General features: G+C 41.5%; 1 protein-coding gene across 3 annotated transcripts in view; it reads right to left on the bottom strand.

Annotated features, from left to right (window-relative positions):
- Positions 1-23,055, bottom strand: part of znf423 (zinc finger protein 423) — a 129,215-nt gene that overhangs the window by 68,800 nt on the left and 37,360 nt on the right. For all 3 annotated transcript variants that reach the window (XM_088417873.1, XM_088417875.1, XM_088417874.1), the window contains 3 exons: positions 1,500-1,677; positions 627-751; positions 97-178 (listed from right to left, as the gene is read on the bottom strand). In XM_088417873.1, coding sequence (XP_088273999.1) covers positions 97-178; positions 627-751; positions 1,500-1,677 — 385 coding nt within the window. The remainder of the gene's footprint in view (positions 1-96; positions 179-626; positions 752-1,499; positions 1,678-23,055) is intronic.

Raw genomic sequence — 23,055 nt, 5'->3', positions numbered from 1 at the left:
ACAAATTAGACTCAGGGGCAATCAAAAGTGTTATCTTCCAAACTAAAAATGTAATGGATATATGTATTAGCAAAAAAATATATGAAGCCGTTTTACCTGTGTGTCTTGAGATGGATCTTTAGATGGTCAGAGCGGGAAAAAGCAGCTTCACATTCTTGACAACTATATTTCTTATCGCCTGCATCAGTTAAGAGATTGAGAGCAGATAATTAGCACGCTTTATTAAAAGTGTATACAAATATAAAATGCATGAAGCTACAAATAAGAACTCATTTGAAACTATTTGCCCGACCATTTTCTTTAGCATTTACTCTCAATGTCTGTGAGACCCTGAAGGTGTATGTGATTTGTTTTTGGATCAATGAGTTCAGAGCTTTGAGAACAATAGTATACAATTGTGAATATTTCACAGGTGTTTGAAGTGCTCATTGTGTTTAATAGAAATGTTCACAAAGATTTCAGCCACTTGTAACTTTGCTAACTCTGCTCAAGCATTTACATTAACATGATTTCCATAACCATTCATCACCAGATTACTTTCATTTGCGAGATCACACATACACAAAACAAAAATACTTTGCACCCTTAGCAAAGCATGAAAAGCATGACATGACTTTTGTGTCAACCTGTGTGGAGTTTGACGTGGCGGTCCCTGCTCCTCTTGTGTTTGAAGAGACGGCTGCAAAAGGTGCACTTAAAAGGCAGCTTGTCACTGTGGATCTGCTCATGGCGCTTTAGGTAACTCAGCCGGCTGTAGGACAGAATGTGCAGTGGGGTTTTAATGTTTTGTTTTCGCGGTTATCACAATCACACAAATGGAAGTCCATCTCAATAAATTTCACTACAGTTTCTGAGGTTCAATCGTAAAAGTGGAACTTACTATACAGATTCATTAAAAATGTGATTTTTTTAAGAAACCAAATTCCTACCTAATTTCTAAACACCATTTAAAAAGAACGCACGTGTATTTGAATTTGACAGGTGTAATCCAGCCAACAATGGTTGAAAATACATTGAAAAGATGCCACTTGGCTTCATCCAATAAACATCTTAACTTGAAAAGTGAAAGTTGAAGACATCATTTTCAAGCAATTAAGATGACATCCTTTTACAATGTAAATTAGATTGAAAAGTCAAAAGGTGAAAGGTTGACATTTTCAAGTTCTTGAAAAGATCTCAGTCTTGGTCTTTAACGACTAACAAGCAATGTCCATGTAAGTTGATTAGCGAGTTTCACCAACTGCTTCCTCCGATTCATATTAACACCTTCATATCAACACCTTTTCTGTGATTCCATTGTATTTGTCAGTTCTTTATAAGTCATTTTAGGTGACATTAGGTTGAAAAAAAAAAGTATAAAATATATTCTTTAAAATGAAAGTCTGCTAATGAGTCCTGTTTCCATTGGTGACCATGGGTATCTACTCAAGTTCAGGTATATGGTAGAACATTGCTTTTTGACTGTTTCAGTGGGGAGTCAAATGTGTCAAGTTTGCTACCTGAAGGACTTGTCACAGAACTGACACGGGTATGGCAGACCCGCGCCTCCTTCCTCCTCGCCGCCCGTGGCCATGCCGAGGTCACAGCAGCCATCGGGCATCTGCGAAGGCGACGCAACATCTTTGCTGGAGGGTGAGGAGGGGACCCAGGACAGCCCCGCTGGGTCGTCATCGCCATCTGATTAAAAAAAAAAAAAAAAAGAGAAAAAAAAAAGTGTTGGGGGGGTCATTTTAAAAGACTTCAGATTGATGCACAGCAAAATTGGAAATAGTACATAGCCACAGGATTTCCCCCAAAAATTGCAATTAGAGCACCGGCAGAGAGAAGGGGTAAAACAGGGAGCATTAGAATGATTAATAAGAAGTTGCATCTTTCTTGGAAGGCAAGAAGCAGCCTGTGGGAGTTCTCAAATGAGAGAGAGGCTATAAACAAAAAAAATAAACACATTTATCCTGGTTACACACGCGCCTGTAAACAGAGAAGGCAAATGAGGGTGGCAGAGATAAAGAGAAAGAAACAGAAGAAAGACACATACTCCAGCAGCAGGAGCAGCGGCAGCAGCAACATCTAAATAGAAGACTCCAAGAACTATGTATCCCCGACGGGGCACAGAAATAAGGACAGAGTGTATTTTCTCTCCCTTCATCCTCCCTCTGCAGCCATCCCTCATTCCATCCCTCCCCTCCCAGCCCTCCATTCATCCCTGAGGACCAGAGATCCGCCTCATCATATTTTCATTAGGGCCTTGGCAGATTGAAACGTCTGAATAGCGATTAGGAGATATGCAGGGCTGAGAAAGGCTGCCTTAGTCACTCCCTATATCTCTAGTAAAGTACATGCAAGGATTGCTCTTTTTTCACCTCTCCCTCGACCATGCAAGAGGTTAGATCTGGTGCAGTCTAGCACAGGGGAAACGGCAAGGCCGCGGCTTCTTAAGTAGACATTTCAGGAAAAGGTTTGCGATGACAAAGGGGCTTGAATAACGCTCGCTTTTTCTGTTCACCTTGGCGTGCTAAGCAGAGCCGCCCAGTGAGGCTATTTAGCATTTGCAAAATGGATAGCGCAGACCTCCTCTTTTCTCTGATTGCTATCAACTATAGACCAGTAAAGAGAATAAAAAAAGGGAATGAGAGGTGATGTCGCACTGATATTACAGCGCGAGGCCACATTGATGGCAACATGTCGTTTCTACGGATAGTTTTGCAAATCGTACCGACACACACTGTTTTACCTCAACCAGCTACAGTTGTGCTTGCTCCTGTGTGTCTGTGTGTGTTTGTGTGCGTGCATGTGCGTGTGTGTAGTCTACTGTGTATTGCGTTACAGAGAGCGCCTGGAAACAGATTCTTGTGATGAATCGATTGCCGGGAAAATGTAGGCACAGCGATGAGCAAATAGAACTCTGCAAGGGGTGCGGGTTAAAAAAGAAACCGCAAAAGCATGAATTATAAACTTAACTAGGAAAAATAAGGCTGGGGAAGAAAAAAAGAGTATACAAAGACTGTAGTGAGACACAAGTGGGTAAATGAATGAGTAAAATGTCTAGCAGTATCAAAACAACAGATTATTGCGACATATTAATTACAATCATGTAATTTTCTTTGTTTTTAAAACTCAAAACTTTATGCTTTTATTATGCTGATCAGATCTGTTTTATTGCATTACGGTTTTCATGCTTAAGTTAGGGGTTGGAAGACAAAGGTCAATCACATCCTAAAGTGGGCACTGATTGACTGTCATTGTGTTTGGCATAACCTGATGGAAGAAGGAAGACGTAATGAATGATAATTTTAAATTAAAAAAAAAAGAACCTGACGACACCTTTGTTAAATGTAGAAGGATATGTATTCTTTGTAAGACGGAGTTTGCTTACCACAAAAGCAGCTCAAATTTACCACATGACGACGCAAACCGCTACCACTGCAGCCACAGCTGATTGCAACAAAGATGCTAATATAGAGAGCCATCAGAGCTCTTTGCCCATTTAAACGTGAGAATACCCCATGTTTGAGCAAGTCTTTGACAAACAGAATGGATGATTTTTTTTTTTTTTTGATTATTTGGGCCTTGACAGAAGAGAACAGCACTATTCCTCCTCGTGATCGATATTAAAGGTTGTGACCACCTAATGGGACTAGTCAAAAATACAGCAAAAGGTAAATGGTTACAGTTGCATCTGGAAAAAGAAAATAAAGGAAGAAGTCACTTATTTGTTGTTGAATATCAATCTTATGATCTGCCACAATTATACAATGTTACCTAAATTAAGAAAACATTCTGGTTGAGGTTTGTTTTTAATCATTCTTAAGTGAGATTAAATATAGATTCATGAGATCAATTAATTTCATATTTTATTTAGTTAATCTCTAAATTTTGGATGTCTCCACAGCACTGAAAATGCCAGAGGGAGGTAAATCAAGCATTTTAGTAGTATACATTCAAACATAAAGAAAGGGAAAAACTGTCACCTTTCAAAGTTTTATTTTCATGCTATATTTTAAGCACAACTTTATGAAATTAAATTAGAAGGGAAGTCACAGAATGATGGATCCTCAATTTAATGGCATGAAAGCAAAGCATACGGAGCAAATGAGGTTGTTTTAAGGCAGTAAGTCTGGGGCGATGTGATGTTTGTGATGCCGCAAAATGGTAGGAAGAAAGACATGAAGAACGGCGGGCCTAAACAGAGACGGAGCCGGTCAGAGCACGAGGGAGAAATCACTTTTTGAAGGGTGGGGTGGAGGGTTGTCGGGAAAGAATGGGAGGGGAGATTAGCGTCATTAAAGAGCCCTAATCCTCTGACTAGCGTGGCTGGCGCTAAAATGGAGGATCACACGGCTTTTTAACTGCGTCTTTGTCAGTCGGCCACGAGGGGACCTGGCAAGACAAGGCCGAATGGTAAACTGGGAGGAATTGGGTGATGTTGAAGGAAAGGAAAGGAGAGGAGGGGGGGAAGCAAGAAATTTTCTGTGAAATGTTAAATTATAGAAGAAACCTCAAGAGGGGAGACATTAAGGCTGGATGGATGTTGTGCCTTTTTTTTTAACAGAGGGGATGACTTTGAGAGGAGAAGTAGAAAATGTAGTTTAAAAGGGAGTGGGGGGGCGGCAATGGTGGGTTGACACAAAGTGTTCATACCACCCCCCCATTTCTCTTCTCATGCAAAGGAAAACCAATGAGAGAGGCAAAGCAGAGGGCCATGGGTCCCCAAGTGTTGTGTTCCCAGTTTATCGCTCACTCGGCAGTCTCCGCATGTCATCGGTCCCTCTGTCTGCAACAGTCCCTCTTCATCTGCCTCCCTCGCTTTGTCAAGCTTTCATGGTCTTACTCATTATGGCACTACATCTACCCATCCATCCCTTCAACGCTGCCCCTAACTGGTAGCAGCCTATACTCCTGTGGGCCAGCCTGGGAGAGGGGGGATAGATGGATGGAGCAACATGATTCATGTGACTAGGAGAGGGAAGAAATCACAAGTTCAGATATAGGTCGGATCAGGGCAAAAAAAACACAATTGGGTCACTTCAGGCTGCAGTGTGAACCTAGCCTTGGGTATGTAGTACCATATCCAATATCGATCAGATTTCTTGAGTTGCGACGTCAGTCTGAACGGCCAGGTTACATTCGCCCAACTCTCATGCAACAAACACGGGACAACCGTCAAAATTCTTCACTCAAAAAGGCAGCAGTGGCTTGGAAAAAAAAAGTGGTTCATAATGTGTAAAAATATACAATTTAAGCTGGCACGCTTCAATGTAGCAATTCAATGTTGTAACTTTGATTTTTCCCAAAGATCATACCCTAAATTGACTAAATAATAAAAAACATACAAACATCACAACGTAATGGAACTGTTTCATGTATAAGAGCCAATGATGATTTCAGGCATGTATAAGGTCCTCTCACTTTGCTTGTCTCAGTTAATCCTATGAGTCTTTGCTGTTCTTTCTTCTTACCAATTTGCTGTTTCCGTTTTTCTATTTGGCCATTGCACAGAACGCCTTTACCACCGGAACCCTGCAGCTCTTCACTCCTTCTACCCTACTCACCCTTCACCCTCTACCTTCCACCGCACCCCAGGCCCCCTGGGATGGCCCCAGGCTGCTGTAGCACAAGTGCACACAGTCTCAGGCTCACCATAGGGAGCAGAAAAACAACTTTGGACTTTGGGTTGGCTGGAACGCTCTCATGATTGCCTACTTTAAAAAAAAAAAAAAGTCCAAAAAATTGAGCTGGCGAAAAATCATTTGTGATTTCCAGAAAACCGGCAAGCAGGGAGGGGGTCAAATTACTTGATGTGATTGGGGTTAAAGAAGTTGAGAACAGAAAAGAAAGCCCAACCTGTTTCTGTGATTATCATGTGTTGTCATGGCAACTGATAAGCCAAGGAAAGTTTCTTGGTTGCTGTGCATCATGAGAATTGCACAGCAGGAAGTTGTATTTGACCAGTCAGATTGTTTGGTTGAAACTACCTGTTGCGTAGTCTGATGGAGTTGTTAAAAATACATTAAAAAAAAAAAAAAGGAGGGGAAAAAAAACAATAGCAACCACTCTTTCCCTGAATATTATATGGCGACACTGATTAATTTCCCTGCGCTCAGTTACACAACCCTTTTTCCCAGCGACATTACAGTTTACTGGTTCGAAGTGTATCCACAGAATAGTTGTATATTTGATAAATGCATCCATTCGTCACATACAGTAGGGCCACATGAAACTCTGGTTTATGCTTGTGCGGGGCTCAGACCTCTGCTGTCATCCCTGCAGCTCACATGGGACAAAGTCTATTGGGATAAACACACACTACACAATGCAGTAAAGAGGACAGACCAAAAGGACGTTGAAGAAGTCTGAGCCCTTGACGATAGTAACGGATGAATAAAAAACACACAAATGCACAGTACGCTGGCAGTGGGGACCCTCACCTTCTGCCCTGGGAAAAGGTCCGGCTGCTTGGGATGCTTTTGGGCGCCAAATGCTCCATATGGACAGTGTGTAGGTGTTTGTGTGTTTGTGCCAGTATGTTTGAGGGCAGAAGGTTAGGAGGAGGGCTCGGTCTACTTTGTACATACAACATGATGCAGATCAGTGCAGGCATGACAATGCAAGCCACATTTGAAAACATACTGTACCTGTAGTCAACCCTGGCAAAAAAGGTATCATTCAAAGAAATGAGTAATGAACACCTCTAAATACAGTACGGGATCTAATAAATATGGTTCCTAATAAAGTAACTCATGACATACTGGATCATGACCAGCTTACTGTGCGAAAGATCGGATTAGCAATTATTTCTTTTCTTGTGCGATATAGAATATTTTGAATTCAAAACAGTAAGACCTTCCTGTGATAAAGCTAAGTGATGGATTCTTTTTTCATCTTTTGAATGTTGGGATTGGTTAAGATATTCCTACACTAAAGTGACAAGTTAAAAAGAAAGATGTTAAGCACATCAATTTTACAACATGGTTTTCTCAGTGCAGTTCTGATTAAAAGTTTTAGGTTGAGTGTTAAGCATTCACCCAATTATATCAAAAGTAATTTAAAAATGGCCTGTACAGTTTATTCATTTTTTTACAATTAAAAAAAAGTTTGCAACCGTGGAATTAAACAGAACTTGACTTTTTCTTGTTTGCTGAAGACATTTGACCTTTCACTCAAAAGGTGTCCTCACTTTTAAATGTTAGGTGGGGAGCCACCTCTTTTATTCTCAGAGGGTATGTCCCTATTCTCCAAAGATTCCACGCCTAAACTGTAGAACTGAAAAAGTCATTTGGATTAAAGGCGAATCGTCTTCAATAACAAAAAAAGTCCGCTTGCCTTGATTCAAACCTTTGAGGATTAACATGACTTGGATGACTAAGAATGCACACATATTGGAAGTTGTCCGGTGCTTCATAAGCCAGCTCGTTTTCATTCTGTCATCAAATTCTTCCTCACCGACCCTGTATCTTGATGAGGGCGAATTTGTCAAAAAGTAATTACCGGCGGTCAGAACAGCGGTGTCAGTGCTTCTTTTCCTTGGGCCACAAATTCCTCATCGCTCCCTCCTCTGCCCCACTTTTTGTACATCTCCTCTGCTGTTTGTTCACACAGAAATGAGAACCAGCTGCCAAGCAGAGTGTCAGATAAACAACAACACCCTGCCAATGCACACAAACACAAACACTGGCATGTATTAACGCAAACCCGCATGTACAATGGTGTGGTCACCCTGTGTGCAAGGATCGCTAGCGGCTATATCATCTATTTATAAGAATGAGGTTTGATAGGCTGACAGACTACTCACCTAGAAACATGTTCACCTAAGTATTGCACACAGATGCATAAAACACAGATAATGAGGCCCTGGGATGTTTACACAAGTACTCATGTGGTTATAAGAATGCACAGTATGATGAATAATACCAACCGGGTTACTTTTGAAGTGCTACCTTGTGCATAACACTGGGTCATTAGCATTTAGCTGGAGCATCTTATAGATCCATGAGTGCATTGGATATAAGCAACGTCTCGAGCAGTGCGATTGGACTGCACCATTACTGCTATGTATCCACCGTATTACGCAGATGCAAACACGCAAGTCCTTCCTCATTAACCTATGTGTAAGTGGGACCTATAAATAAGTGATGCAGGCAGCTGGAGCTTGCATTTCAAAACACAAACATGCAGTTCCACACATAGTTGCACAGGTAAACAAACAAAGCGATTTTGGCTGCCTAAATACGCCAAATGCACAGCAGTATCTGTCCAGGCAGGAAATTTGAATTCTGAAGCTCTTCTCAACCAAAAATCTGACGCAATGCAGAAACATAAACTCCCATGATGAGGGGCAGAGAGTGATGAGAATATAAAATGAGGGGAATAAGAGGCAGTAAGGCAATGAGGCTGTTAAGACCCAGGGGAGCATGGCAGAGGGGGGTCTGGTGCTCAGGGGAACCCAGAAAGCAAGCTGCGGGAGGCGGGTACCTCCTGCCTGCCATTCCTCTTCCCTCCCTTTCCTTCTGGAGGATAGGATCCCGGACAGCCCCCTAGTCGCAACGCGTAAACCCCCCATGAGTGGAATACATGCGAGCACACACACGTACACACTAAAGAGATGTTCCCGGGGGAGACAAGAAGCAGAGCAGAACACCTGGACCTGCCATTAGTGGCACATTCAGGGATTAGGGGCACAGACGGCAAGAGAGAATGCACACTGGGATAGGCGCTTATACACTATATGCAGAAAGTAATAAATAATAAACATTCAGACGCACATGCAAACTGATGCACATACTGTAGCACATTCTGTGTCACCTAGTAGAACTAGCAAATAAATCTCGTTTAAACTGAGAGTTTAAATACAACTAGTAAGCGCACAGTAACTTGTGGTTCTTGTTTAGAGTGCTATAGGGTATTTTTCTAATATTGTACCACTAATAAAGTAATGAGAAAATTATAGACACCTTTCAATATGTTGCAGTGCAGTTCTACAGCACTTCAAACTGAAAACACGTGTTGGCACTGCAAAAACATGTTTACACCCAGAGAAACACAAAGCCAGGAGTACCTTTTAATGTTTATGCCACCTGGACATAGATTGGAATAATTACTGATGCAATAACCCCCCCCCCCCCCCCCCCCCCCCCCCCCCCCCCCAGGGAGAGTCCACATTACCATCTGAGGGTCAAGGACGGCCACAAAGATTAAAAGAAGAAAGAATGAATCAATAATAAGAATGGGAAATTATAGAAAGAAAGGTAAACACAAAGAACAAAAAAATATCTCAAAGACGTGTGTTGAAAGACAAAGTGTATATCAATGTGATTAGTATGACTTTGTATAAATTCACAACACCCAAATAACAACGATTCTGCATTTCTATTGAATGCCTCTAGTTATAAGAAGATAACTGAAAATCAATTGGCTATGGTCAGACTTCATTTACCCTGATTTGTCGATACGAAAGCAGGAGGTATTTTCAGGTATGTTATGAAAGTAAACTTTTTTCATTGATTTATCATATACAGTAAATCACAATGAATATTATGTGATTGATACACACATGACCCCAACAACTGGCTTGCTGGGGAAAAAAAAAAGTGACCTACGTAAAAATCGGGAAAAACTGCAGTCATAACTTGGCAGCCATGCTTTTGTCAGCTTGCACCATGGCAGCTGTGGCTACATAATGTAGTTTACCACCACTGGTGTACGAATGTATGAGTGCATGAATAATGTCTCTATTGTAAAGCGTCTTTGAGAGCACTAAATAAAAGTGATGTATTTTTATTGTATCCCACGCAATCACTCAATCATACTCTGACTATGCTACTCACTCCGAGATTTAACTCCTACACTACTAACCATTGTTGCTGTTTTTTTAACAGACACGAAGCCAAACATACACCATCGAGGCAGGTTGAGAAGGGAATGATCCCAAAGCATCAAGTGCAATGAGATGAGGACGAAGACGTTTAAAAACAACTGTCTGGAGGAAAAAAAAAGGCCCAGGCCCCTGGGTGAATCAAAGCCCTCACACTGGCTTGAACAAAGACCAGCGCTCAGACACACAAACGGATAGATGCATGGACAGAAACACAAAGGTGGATTTAGTACTTAAGTATGTGTGTGAGTGTTCTGTGGAAATAAGTGAGTGTGTGAGCTGGTGACATGAAACAGATCAAAGAGGGAAGAGGTCAGCAGGGCAGAGAGGGAGGAGGACGGAGGGTCCCATTATTGCACGCTACATCTGCAAGTTGGACTATGTACTTTGTTAATTCGAGTCGTACCATAATCAATTAGTTTATAGTATATAGTTTATATATTTTTGTTTTTAAGTAAAATTGACAAAAGCAGGCACTTAGACAATGTTTCAAACAGTACGATTGAATACATGGAAAAATGAAGTATAAAAAGGCATGGCCACGAATAGGCTTCTGAGGTGAGCCTTCGTCCGCATACATGTGGGTTCACAACAGGGAATACAAAGACCGCAAAGTCTGCATTCAAGCACAGCAGATCAATAGAGATTGGGGGAACCAAACTATTGTACAGAAAAATACTAACTTTAACACTGACATACAGTAACACTTATCGCATTCACCACCATCTACAACTGGCGATATGACGTCGAAAATATACTCAAACTGGGTGGCAGCGAATGAATTCAGATTATTCACAAACAAACATGCATAAAGTTTAGCTTCACGGTTGGAGCAAAAAAGAGCAAACCGTTTTCTTTTTTTTTTTTTTAACTGCCAGTTTAAATCCATCATATTTCCTGTGGTGCATCTGAAGGTTGATTTATGTTTTGAAATGATTCATTACAGTATTTATGGCAGAGGTTGCTTATCGTTTCAATAACTTTCTTTTTAAAGTTGCCCATACTCGCATTTAGTGCACTGATGCATTTTGAGTCACACATTTGTGCCCTGGTTCATGTGGCACACGGTAATTTCAGCGTATGCACAGTATGACATTTTGATTGGATAGCCCATGCAGTTGGAGCAATGCAACATGAAGACCGTCAATCCATATAGCTTTCATAGTGAACTGAACTGCACGCCGGCGCTGAGACTAGCTGGGTTCAGGGATGACAAAGTTCATGTTTAACAAAACACAGAACAGTATTACAGCCATCATACCAGAGTTTGTATTAACCAATCCAAACCCGTCAAGTGTGACCACCGCTTACGGAACCGCCATTTCAATCAGTTATCTGCGGCGGCTACAACCCTCCAAATAAGCTCCTGTCTCTCTCCCCTCTGCGGAAGAGCAAGCAAAAAGCACACGCATGCCCCAAAATTAATTTAGACGGTGGAATTAAATTAAAAGCATAGCCTCTGGAGTTTTATTATGTACTAATGTTTGAACCGTTAACTTAGATTGTACGACTAAAACATGAATAATTAAGTACTAATGGGGCTATTATTATTTCAGGAAAGACAATCACATTATGGGACTGGAACGGATGTGTTAGTCTTTGAATGTGTGGGTTGGGGAGGTAGGAATTAAGCAGAAGGGACATTAGAAAAACATGGTGCAATACACGATGACTGTGTGGGTAGGTTTTATCGTCAATGAGTTTATACCAGTGTGTCATTAAGAATGCCTTGTTTGCAAAATATACTGTCAAGCTATCCAAATCAAAAACGCAGTTGGAAGGCTCCTCTAAATTGTAGTACCGTACATGGGTGTGTCTGTTACACAAGCACTATTATGTCAATAGAATTGGCATTCGTGAACAACACAACTGCAGGAATATAGGTGGTGCGCTTAGGTTATAGTCTTCACGAGAATAGATCTCCTTTCAGAGAGGGTCTAATTCACGTCCTCTTAAAATTCATCCCAGAGATGTTTAATCGGGTTAAGGTCAGATTCTTGATTGATTACATTCAAAATTAATTACAAAAAGGTAATTGATTTCTTTAGTATTTCAGTACCTGAAGTAATCAATTTTCTGTTCCATTAGTACAGTTGTTGAGTACTTTAGGTTCTGAAGTACTTAAAGCAATCGATTATTTATTTAATAACCACATTTTTAGGACTATAAGCCACAACTTTTTCCTCATGATTTGAGCCCTGTGGCTTGTAGTCCAGTAATGATCATTTTGTTTTTTTTTTTGCTAGCCACCAGGATGCAGTCCACCTGGAAAACATAGGTGTGTATCTGTCAATTTGTGGACCAAACGAACAAAATGAAATAGAGCTGAAAATATGTGAATCAATGGCTGTATTGAAAACGAGTTTTAAAAATATAACAGTAAAATGATCAAAATGATGTGTAAAATGAATACGATCTTGAATGAAAGTTTGTGGCATGTAATTTGATATATAACGCATGTGACTGTGTGTGTGTTTGGGATTGAATAAGTTAAAAGAGTTTTGTGGCCCAAAGAGAAAAACGTTTTCGTTCAATGATGTCCAAAATGTATAGAGCGACAGTCAAAATCTGACGACGAGGTGTGTCACAATAGTTTTGAAAATGATTTTGAACGTCCGTGTCAGACAAGTTTTTGTCAACCTGGCTTCTGTCTCCTTGCTCAAGTGACACGCGCAAGAGTGTTTGTGTTAGGCACAGCTCAACTATTAACTGTCTCTTCTCGTCTTTAATACTACCCCCCCTATCAGTCAGCAAGCAGACAGCCCCCTGCACCCCTTTTGCAGCTGTCACTGTAGCCCTCACCACAAACAGTATTCTCAGAGGAACAACTCCCCAACACACAGACCAAATACCCACGTCTACTCAAAATGTACAACAAACAGAGACGCATATCTTCTTGCCCAAGACCGAAGCGTTCTTTACTCACATTCACACACAATTTTATCTGCTTATTCGCAGACGCATGTTTTGGCAGCTGACGAGGGGGAAAAATACCCACTTAGCCTCTCACCCCAAACCCTCAAAAGTCTGCATTCACTATTCACACACACATTCATAACAATGAGCAGTGGGCTCAAATCTAACCAAAAAATAGAAAGTGGCAGTTGAAGAAAAAATGTTAGATGCTTCACGCAGTCACTTGCAGTAGTGCTGGGATGAAGAGAAGATGCGTGTACAAACACACTAAGACAATTCCCAATCTCAACAGCTCTGGGTAGTGCAGAGCAAAGTAAAACACAAAAGTAAAAGGGTAAGACTGTGGCGAATGAATCTCAAAGCGAGAGGGATTTGGAGTACTTCAAATATCTAGACGGCACGTTTCGACATGGATTGGATGCAATGACCTTATGGATCGACCAGTTACCATCAATGATCGATGGAGTTCCCTCAACCAACACCACCTGCCCCTCTCCATTGTCCCCTTTCATCACTGTTGTTGTTTGTGTTGTTTGTTTGAAAGTCCCCATCTTACTTCACTCCCCAGCAGCCCCGACTCTTGACTTATTCAGCAGTGTGTTTTCGATCACATTTGAAAAATGAAGAGCAGTTTGGTTAATATTTCAAGACATCCCACTTGCACCAGAGTGAGAGTGACAAAGAGAAAGACATGGGGGGAAAGGAAATGAGGGAATACAAGGGAGGAATTCTCTTGTTTCTTAACCCCAATCCAAGTAGATGTGAACAGATACAAATACGCTTTCTCTTTTTCTATTCACAGCCAATAAATATAGCAACACAAATTCAATCATTACCAGCAAGTAATGTGCAAGTAATAATGGATCTTTAACGTCTACATTGGTAGGAAATGAGATAATCCCAAAACATATTGCTCTTTTCAAAGATATGCACACAGCAAAAATAAATAAATAAGATACATCTAACTGCAAAAACGGACTGACCATAGGTCAGTGATTTACAAACTGGAGGGTACAACCCCATAGGAGGTCCCTACATTATTATGGGGGGCTAACATGAAAAACTTTTATTACAAAATACACTGGCTTGGTAAACCTGCCAGTGTAATTTTTCAGGTGTAACCACTGTAGTGAATGTGAGATAGCAAATTTTGTGTGAGATACTACGGACATTATATTTGAAAATGTTGTATACTCCGTATCATAGAAATTCTGTATCTTAGGCTACACAGATACAAACTATGAAATATGCCAATTATAACAAAATGCATACAATAACCTGCTAACAGCTGCTGACAAAACTATAGCACCAATATATATTCAGGGTTGCCGAAAAGCTGAATCCTGGACCCAACCAATAACATGGATGTACGGTATGCTGTTGGCAAAAAATCAGCCAAATGTGCTATAGACATGTTTTTGCTTAGTAGTACAGTCGATACATTGACGATGGGACTTCAATTTTTCTGCAATTTACTATTTTTGCCAACATGTTGAAATAATCTGTGATGACCACAGGTTTCTAAAACTTACAAAATATGCATACATACCATACCACCTCACACACACTGCAAGATGCATTTGTGCAATCATATGCATAATAACGCACTTGACAAAGTCCATCCCCAAGGACTTCCCACAGTGCAGTGAATCCCAATCAGGCAGTTAGCAGTACACCTATTTCAGGGGGACAAAAGACAGGCAAAGAAGTCAGGGTTGTGGAAGGAGAGGCCGGGACTGAACAGAGGGGATGGAAACAAAAGATTCTGGTAGCACCCAGGGGAGAGGGCCCGGAGCAGCTGACGTCAGTGTTTGTGCATGTGTGTTCCGCATCGGGGTTGCGGGGGAAATAGGAGTGGGAGGCTGGCAGAGTTGGTCCTGGTGCCCCCTGGGAGCTCTTGAATCAGGAAGAGAACAGTGCTGAGCAGGACTCCCAGCCCCCACAAAACCAGGTGCCCAGACGGAAAGCCTGGCACACAGCTTCTTCTCGAGGCTCACCCAGAGCTTTACTAAGAGGTTCATTATCTATCACTAAATGTAACAAGGCAGAAAAAGTTGTGTCATAGCATGGAGCAGTGCCTTGGTCAAACCTTCCAGAGGGTAAAGCTCTCCTGTGCGACAGTTGCATCGCTTCCACTTTGTCCAATTCATGTTCTCGATCCTCTTCCCTTATTCTGTTTCCTCCCCCTCTCAGCCGTTTCTCCCCCGAGTTGTGCTTTTCTCTGACATTTGGCTGGACAAAGGCGAGTCACACCTGAGCGCTGGGTTAAAACTATTATAGGCTGTTTCCCTGTGGTACAATGACCTTTGCCACAACTGTCTATGACTGAAACTGTGCATGTGCATGAACGCATGGACACCTGGGGATATCAAACTTAGTATGCGCTGGCTTTTAGAGTAAATTCAATTAACTTCATATAGGCATCATTTAATCTATGAAAATTGGCAATTCACTTTTCAAGCAATCGCAATAAATGAACAGGAATAACTTTAATACGTTAGAGCTTTCTGCTTGTAACAAAACTACAGACCTGAGCTCCTAAAACATTGAAATCCAGAACATCCTGAATGGAAAAATATCCCACACATAAAAATCCTGCACCGTGTCCAAAAGAAACTGAATCTAAAGAGACTGGAAATACAGTCAGTGTTTTTGTACTTGCTACAGGAACTTAGGCTCCCAATTCAAACTCACATCTTCCTCTGCCTGAGCCACTATGAAAACATGGATATGAAGAGAGATGGTTAGAGTTATTGAAACTGCTAGACAAAATCAGTGTTTTTTAATCTCAAATATTTAAATGGATTTACTTTGGCATCAAGGTTCTTTTTTTTTTTTCCAGCAACAAATATGTCAGGAATTGATTGACCATAACACAAATATGTGGGCCAATGACTGTCATAGAAGGCATTTTTAGTGACATGCAACTCCTACTTCACTCGCGTCATATTTTTTTGTATCCAAATACATTTCAGCATAAGTGTCACGAGCCCCAAGCTGCAAAAGAAAAGGAATTCTTGAGCATTTGAGTATAGAATAGAATAGTAACAGTAGAATACAAGCTGTTACTTGGGTTAAGCAAGTTACAAGACATGTTATATAATCTTGCCCAGACACATCCTACGTTGGGAGTGAAAAATGTTTTGTTTCACCAACCACATCACGACAAAAAGGACTGTATTATTTTGGACTACATGTTACACCAGTCAAAAAAAAAAATGTGTACCAAGATGGGAACACAAACATTCTTATGTAATTCAAAGATGAAATCAAATATTTGTGTCAAAGTTGTTGTGTTTTCGATATTTGAGTGGCATTGTTGTTGCCTTTTTAGTGATTTCATCCACATTTAATGACTGTCACGTTCTTTCCACGATACATTTTTGGTGACCTCTGCATCGGGAATCAAAACATGCAGCGAGTTGCCAGGGTTGCATAAATAATGATTTTTCTACTTTCCCTACTTTGATGAAAATGTAGGTTTCCACTGTAAATAAAAAGATTTATTATTTAATGTATTTTAAGTCAAAGTCGAATTTTTATTTAGTCTTAGTGAGCTAAGTTGCAGAAGCTTATATTGGTAATACAAGTTTGACTACAGAAAAGGCACGTGACTTGAGTCGCTCACCTCTGCTTTTTAGGAGTCTAAGCAAGAAAAAAAGGGAATGATGGATAGTAAAAAGACTTGAGGAACCCAACCTAAATCAAGGCCATGACAAAACTCAGTCCTCAAAGCGAGTATGGGAGACGGAGGTGAGGTGGAAAAAAAAGAGTGGAAAAACAGAGGGAGGGAGACAAACAGAGGCTGCTTTGGGGCCAGTCGCCACAGGGTGTGGGTGTATGTGTGTGTGTGTCTTGGGAGGGCACAGTGGGGAGGTTTGGGGGCATGGAGAAAGGATCAGAGCTTTGGGGCCAGCTCAGTGGGGAACAGAGGGGTTTGGGAGAAAATGGCGGGAGGCGAATAGTGGGGGGGGGGGGGGGAGTCAAAGGGTGGATGAGGGGATGTGGTCAGTTTTGGGGTTGAGAACTCAGCAGGGAGTTACAGCAAGGGAGGAAGAAGGAAAGGATGCAGACACTGGGGCCAATGTGCTAGGAGGCAAGTGACATGTGACTTGTGATCTAAAGATGAGTATGAAGGATGAAAAATGGGGAGGGGATCTAGAAAGAAAGAATGCATAAAATGGGGGTGTTCCACTTGAGGGAGAAAAAAAAGAAGCTGGGAGGGAGGGGAAAATGTAGAGAAAAAAATCCCAGGTGTCAGCGGGGGGGTTGAGGTTCTGGGGGTCCTGGTTGTTGGCAGGGGTGCAGGAATCCAAGGGAATGGCCTGTTCCTCATTATCCAGACACCCCCTACACACACGTGCACACACACACACACACACACACACACACACAGGCACGCACGCACACAGGCCCCTCATGGCCCCATGACAACTTTATCCTGGCCCATTGAAAAAAATCTGACAGAGACGTAAAGCAAAAATAGAAATAGAAATTATACGAATGCTGTGAATGTTCTGCTCTCGAAATGATAACAACATAGGTTCAGAAACACCTGTGAGGTCCTTCTGTTTCTTATTAACACAAAGCCCCCCAAAAACGTCCTTATGATTCCAGTCTGGGTTGATTTTGGTGACATCTGCTGCTACAGTTGGTAACAACCAGTACTTTTATTCGAGCTGTGCACAGAATGATGCCGGTGCACATTGAAAAGTAAACTAATAATGGTACAAAAAACGTCCAACCTCAACCCCGTTACTCTTCATTTAGCTGGCATATTGCATTTAGCAATTCACACTTTTCTTGATAGAAGTCATTTATATGTGGTTGGAAGGAGTTTTAGAAAGAGGACAGGAAACCAAGACTTCATTCCTGGTGGGGAGTTAAAAAGATAGCATGGGAAGGAAGCGCTCTCGTGCCATCCACAGAACAATAATAAATAATGTTATGGCAAAAAAAAAGAGCGATAATGGAAAAAACATAATCTAATACAAAATCCTGGGGAACACCAGAGATAAGTAGCAAGAATTAAAGAGCTGGAGTTTAAACGTAGTTTGGCTCAGTTTGAATCTAGCCAGGTTGAACTGGTCTAAATCAGTTGACCACCTTATGCAGTAAGGTACTTGTAATTTCAAGAAAATACATTATGCCAATGGCAGCGGTGTCTACACCCAATAATTCTGCCAAACTGAATTATTTTTTATAACATTATTGTAATGGGACAACTTAACCTTTAACACCACGATAGGATGATAATTTTGGTTGAAGAGCAACAACCATCGGGACTGAAAGCAATCAGCTCCTCAGTGTACCGTCTCATAATTGCTCCATCATGGAACACTAAAGGCGAAAACCCACAGATCTGAAAACTAAACAAACCTGGAAACTAAAAAGAAAAAGTAGCTGCAGAGATCAAGCAATTTATTTTATTTATTCAAATATATGTAAATGTATATCTCCTTAATCTGGCTGTGTAAATATTTGATCAATAAACACAAACAGACAAAAAAAAAGCTGCAAAACCCTTTGGCTGAAAAATTCTAATGAATGTTTGAAAGCAGGAGCTGCCGTCTTGTCGTCTCGTCATCACACACAACACACACACGCACGCTAGCAGACAGACACTCTATAGTGGACCATGGATGGAGGCTATTATTCATCTACATCCACGAGCACAAATATTTACCCTCCGCAAGATCTACACACAAGGCACACAAGGACACCAAGTAAGAGAGGCAAGATCAGAGGGAAACAAGAGGGGGAAGTTACATTTTTAATTGAGTGCTTCTTTTCCTCTGTGCAAAGTGGGGCTGAATACAAGAGGGGTGAGGGGGTGCCAACACGCACGCACACTCCCACAATCTTCTGTCCTGTGGCAAATTCTTGGTTTCACTATTGCATTAAGTCAGAAAAAACAAAATGAGTTGAAATCGTCAGAGACATAGGGAGAAAGAGGTGAGGAATGGGGGAGAGAGAAAGCATAAGAAGAGAAAGAAGAAGAGAGAAAATGTCCCCACAGAGTCTTTCTCCCTTCCTGGAGCGAGCTCGGGTCCCTGCAGCGCCGCCTGTGTAATTTCCAGCGGCAGTGAATACAGGTATTAATAAAAGCCTCACGGGGAAGAGCACACAATATAACCCTACATTTTCAGGCATTATGAAAGGACGCCCCTAGGGGTCCTCAGGCTCAAATTTCTGAGATGCAGGCATTGTAAAAAGACGCCCCCAGGGGAGAAGCCCGCAATAGAAATCTGCTGAATTCAAAGCATTTCCAGAGCCCTGGTGGGAGCCATTACTCCCACTGGAGGAAGAGAGATCTTTTTCACGCTCTCCTTCCAACCACTCTCTCTCTTTTTTCGTTTTTTTTTTTTTTTTTTTTTACCAAACATGTGTTGCTGACATGTTGACAGATTGCTCAGTGAGGTGTTTAGGTGCATGCACAAGGCACGTCTGCGGAGACGCCAGCTCCATCTCTCTCCCTCCCAGTCTCTTCCTTCCCTTGCCACTTCCCAAGCCCCCCTCCCATCCTCACTCCCCGAACTGCAAACCTCTCAGCGCACCCAAAACTGCTCCCATCCATATTTCATAAAGGAGAAACTAGGCTGAAAGAGAGATGGCGAGGGAAGGAGGATGGAAAGAGTTTGGGTGAGAGGGAGCGCATACAAGAGAGATAGGGAGTGTGTGTGTGTGTGTGTGTGTGTGTGTGTGCGGGGGGGTGTCATGAAAAAGGGAAGATAAACAGAGACAAAGCGGGATCAAGGGAGGGGAGCAGGAGGAGAGGACAGATAAAGAGAAATAGAGCGATGAAGTCAGTGGAAGAAGTGCAGTGAAAAATGAACCCTGTGATGAAAAATGACTCCACAACAACCCTTCTTCGTCGTCGCACGCTGCGACCCCCCACCCCTACCCCATCACCCCCCCTTTCCCTCTCTCCTCTCCATCTCCCTCTCCTCTGGTGCCGGGCTCCCGCTCTCTCCCTGGAAAACCTGAGCAGGAGCCAGCTGTGTCTGTGCGCTATTAGTGTGCAAGTGTGTATGTGCCCGCGCACTTGTTTGTGTGCCAAGGGCCTAGCACAGGAATCTTCGGGTCACCCCCAGATACACTCTCACACAAAAAGCGTAGGGGGGAGACTGACAAGGAAGCAGGTACGCTGGCAGAAGGAGGGAAGAACGGAAGCAGACAGGGAAAACAACAAAAAGACACTAAATATATGGCGTGAACAGGAAAAGGGCAGAGCATTGCGACGAGCAGGACTAAACAAATATTCAAATTCAAATCAACATCCCAATGTAGCAGAATTCAGATTTCAAACCATAATGGCTACTGTTTACAGCGTAGCAGTCACAACTTTGGAAAAAACTTCAGTCACACATTCAGCCATTCCAGCTCCTGAGGCATCATCATCCACATCAAAATGCAAAGCTATTATCAAAAGGTGCCCACTTTGAAGAATCTAAAGTATGACAAATATTGTTTTAACATTCTTTCACGATTCCATCAATATCCATGCATAACTTTAATAACTTACACATTAATGTACAATTTACAGAATTTCACTAAATAATGATAAAACATTGATGAGAGGGTGGTTACACACTTTTGACCGGTACTGTATTATTATTATTTTTTAATTCAATGCTTAACAGTTACATTTTATACATCATAAAACATGTACCGTTGCACTGATAAATACACAGATGTATGTTTCATCATTGGTGGACTCTGACCTGATGCCACACTTCGTAGGCAAAACCTTCAAAGTGAACGCCTAAAAGACTGCAAGTTCAAAAGTTCAGTAAGTTAACAACATTAATTAAATAAACTGCCAATCAGTCTTTTACTATTATTTTAGCGTCAATCTCGCCTACAAGATCAAAACATAGTACAATATCTGATATTTGTTAACATATTATTATTATTATTATTATTATTATTATTATTATTTAATTTACTAATGCATTGTGTGAGTGTTTGTTAAATCTATTTGGGAAGAGGACCTTGAAAAATAATCTCATACTAATCTCATGTTAAATCGCATTCGCAATATTGAGGGGACAAAAATTGCATTCGATTTTCAGACATAGTGCATACGCAGACACACACACATACTGTATATGTGCACACATACCCAGATCAAGTGGCAGAGCAGAGTGCAGGAGGCCGTCTGTAATTTTGTTTCAAATGAAGCTCCTCCTAGCTTCCCTTCTCGTAGAAAGTGATCTGTGGTTTTAATAAGAGTTTTGGCCTCACAGGACTCAGCTGCTCTGCTGTCGACAGACGCACTGAGGTGCGTGCATGTGTGTGTGCGTGTCAGATACAGAGAGAGAGCGAGAGAGAGAGAGAGAGAGAGAGAGAGAGAGAGAGAGAGAGAGAGAGAGAGCGGGTTGCAACAGACGGTTGAGGCTTAGCAGAGGGGAGACGTCCCACGGGGGACAAACCAGTCACCCAAGGGCCCCTGCACTAACAGCCACACTTTCCATTCTGCCTGCTTTCCATTCCCTCCATGTTTTTCTTCCTGTGATAGCCCCTCCTCACCCCCCCTCCCCTCACCTGTCTCCCCTCTTCCTCTTCTTTGCTCCCTTGATTTTGTTGAACACCCCCTCCCTCTCTCCTTCAGTGAGACGAAGCAGAAAAGACAAGAGTGCAGCTGGGTGCTCAATTGAAAAAGATCTCACAAATATCTTTGGAACGTATAGTTCTGACACGCACGCTCGCTTGCACTTTCGTTGTCTAAGACGCTACTGGCTGGGTTAATGGTTATTTGGCATTGACAGTGCCAGTTTGGGCCCTCCAGCTTTGACAGAAAAATACATCCTTTACTATTTGTCACATCCTTTCTCTTCTGTCTATTTCTTTAAACATCACTGTTGTGTTTGCGCTAACACCTCACAAAAATTCGGTTTGTATGCGCAGATAAACCTTGATTAAGGAAAATTACAAGACATTGTCACTGTTCATTTACCGTAAATTCTGGATTATAAAACGGTAATTTTTTCTGACGCGTTAAACCATGCAGTGCAGTGCACCTTATCTCCAGATTTTTGTTGTTTTTTTTTTCTTGCTAACCACCAGAGGGCAATCTCCTGGTAAATAAAAGGAGAGAAGAAGATGCTGAAGTTTTGAATTTTAACTGTTATTTTACTTGACACCAGGAGACACTTTTCACTAGTAAACGCAATCAGGCATGTTACTGTTGTGTTGAGCAGTATGCGAACATTACTTGTTATGTTGAAAGTATGTTGGTGCTGCTCTTATTTCTAATTAAATAAGCAGGCATGATAAATCTGTGTTGAATGTGTGTTGTGCTTCTCTTATTTCTTCATGATACTGCCAAAACCAGGTAATTTGAAAAAAAGTTCCTAATAAAAGCAAACATTGAAAAAGCTTTAATGTACTACTTTTCTGCTTGAACATCTGATGAAACAACCTGGCACTTACAGTCAGGTGCAGCCGATACGTACCAAAAATAAAATGTTTGTGAATTTTTTGTTGATGTGTTTTATAATCCAGTGCATCTTATTGTCCGAAAAATACAGTACATAACTACCGTGGTTTTGAAACTGTTTCTTCTGATCCTAAACCTAATTTATTTTGACTTAAACTCGTCTACTTAATTTGTATGATTGAAGTTAAGACTGTTGAATTAGCTTTTGTTTTTTGTTTAATGCCAAGCTGTTGATACTGCTGGTAATTGTGTTTTTTCCAGATGTTTATGTTTAATTTTTAGTAAGATGACTTGAATTTTTAGAGGAGGCCATGAAGAGGGAAGGAGTGGAGCAATAATGGAGTGAGCATCGAATCGATGACAGGCTGCCGGAGGCAGGAACGGAGCATTACAAATTTTGGTTTGAAAAACTGTTGGACCGACTATGACGGAAGAAGGTCGAAGCACTGACGACTAGTGGGCAAGCAAAAAAATGTAAAATGCCCACCCCTGGCAGCTGGCATCAAACTATCATGTCTATTACGCCAGCGGGCGCTGCTAGCTAGCAGCTAATTTAAGCTAGATGCAGCTTTAACAGGTTAAACACTGGCAACGGAAGCCGTATGTTGCTGTCAGCGAAATTAATCAATTATTAGCACTCTGAAGTTTATTTAAGAACAATGTTCTTTCGGGAGTCGGGAGCAACAGTTGCAGTATAGAGGGTGGTCAAGCTACCTCTATTATGCCACGGAACGTTGCCTGGAATAACTTCAAAATAAAAGCACACCAAAGCATTAATGTCAATATATTATTTTTTAAATCTGGTTTATTTTTAGATTGGCCTTGTCAC

This window comes from Hippichthys cyanospilos, chromosome 6 (assembly GCF_059441005.1).
Source record: "Hippichthys cyanospilos isolate Australia breed blue-spotted pipefish chromosome 6, RoL_Hcya_1.0, whole genome shotgun sequence".
Taxonomy (NCBI): Eukaryota; Metazoa; Chordata; class Actinopteri; order Syngnathiformes; family Syngnathidae; genus Hippichthys; species Hippichthys cyanospilos.
This window is presented reverse-complemented; position numbering and strand designations above follow the sequence as displayed.